Source organism: Bison bison, unplaced genomic scaffold (assembly GCF_000754665.1).
Source record: "Bison bison bison isolate TAMUID 2011002044 unplaced genomic scaffold, Bison_UMD1.0 scf7180017864295, whole genome shotgun sequence".
NCBI classification, from domain to species: Eukaryota; Metazoa; Chordata; class Mammalia; order Artiodactyla; family Bovidae; genus Bison; species Bison bison.
The window spans coordinates 848,223-849,045 of record NW_011494867.1 but is presented as its reverse complement, the minus strand read 5'-3'; the positions used below and the strand labels follow the sequence as shown (position 1 = coordinate 849,045).

The 823-nt window shown below is 65.6% G+C and overlaps 1 protein-coding gene across 1 annotated transcript in view; it reads right to left on the bottom strand.

Moving 5' to 3' along the window:
* VAC14 (Vac14 homolog (S. cerevisiae)) overlaps positions 1 to 823 on the bottom strand; it is a 77,812-nt gene that overhangs the window by 8,337 nt on the left and 68,652 nt on the right. The window contains exon 16 of the mRNA XM_010850848.1: positions 294 to 359. Within this exon, the coding sequence (XP_010849150.1) occupies positions 294 to 359 (66 nt within the window). The remainder of the gene's footprint in view (positions 1 to 293; positions 360 to 823) is intronic.

Here is an 823-nt window from a genome sequence, read left to right as displayed (position 1 = left end):
CGTCACAAAGGAAACGCTGACAGCTCCTCCTCAGACCCTGTCATTACTCTCGCGCACAGAGCCACGTGCTGTGGCTGCGAGGGCCTGCCGGCAGCGAGCCTGGCCTGGGCGCTGGCGCTCCCAACTCGGCAGATAACAGCAGTCACCCTCCCGGCCCTCCACGGCAGGGCCTAGGGGTCCGTGAGGGCGCTGGGTGCGGGCGGGGAGGAAGCCTGCTCAGGGCCCTGCCTCCTCTCCTGGGCAGCACCTTCCTGTCATCCTCAAAGCCACCTCTTCCTTCCTCTGCAGCTCACCTTGCACTTGAAACCACGCCTGGAGCTGAGCCCACCCTAGGGAGCGCCCCTGCCCTGAGGAACATCCTACAGGAGGGAGGCAGGGGTGTGGCCTGGCTCATTCCCAGAGGCCAGGCCCCAGTGCCCCCAGGCACAGGCCTGGCCGTCCTGGAGACCCCAGAGACGGCCAGTGCAGCGTCTGAGCTGGGAGGATGATGAGCACAGCCCAGATGGAAGCCCCAGAGCCGCCAGGCCAGCCTGTCCTGTATGACAGCCAACCCCAGGGACCCTCCGCAGCTCAGTCTGAGTGAGGCCTTTGACCCACATCCCCCAGAGCGGTTTGGCAGAATGGTGAGCGCCTTCCTGCTCTCTCTGACCAGCCCTGGTGGGTCCTCACTCAAAACTCCTGGGCCAGACAGCACCATGACACCCTGGCTGACACAGACATGTCCCTCTGAGGGAGAGGGGGGCCCAGGCTAAGGAGGAGGGTCAGGGGAGCAGTGACACCCGACCGTGGCGGGGTTGTATTCACAGGCCCGACCCTGACCAGC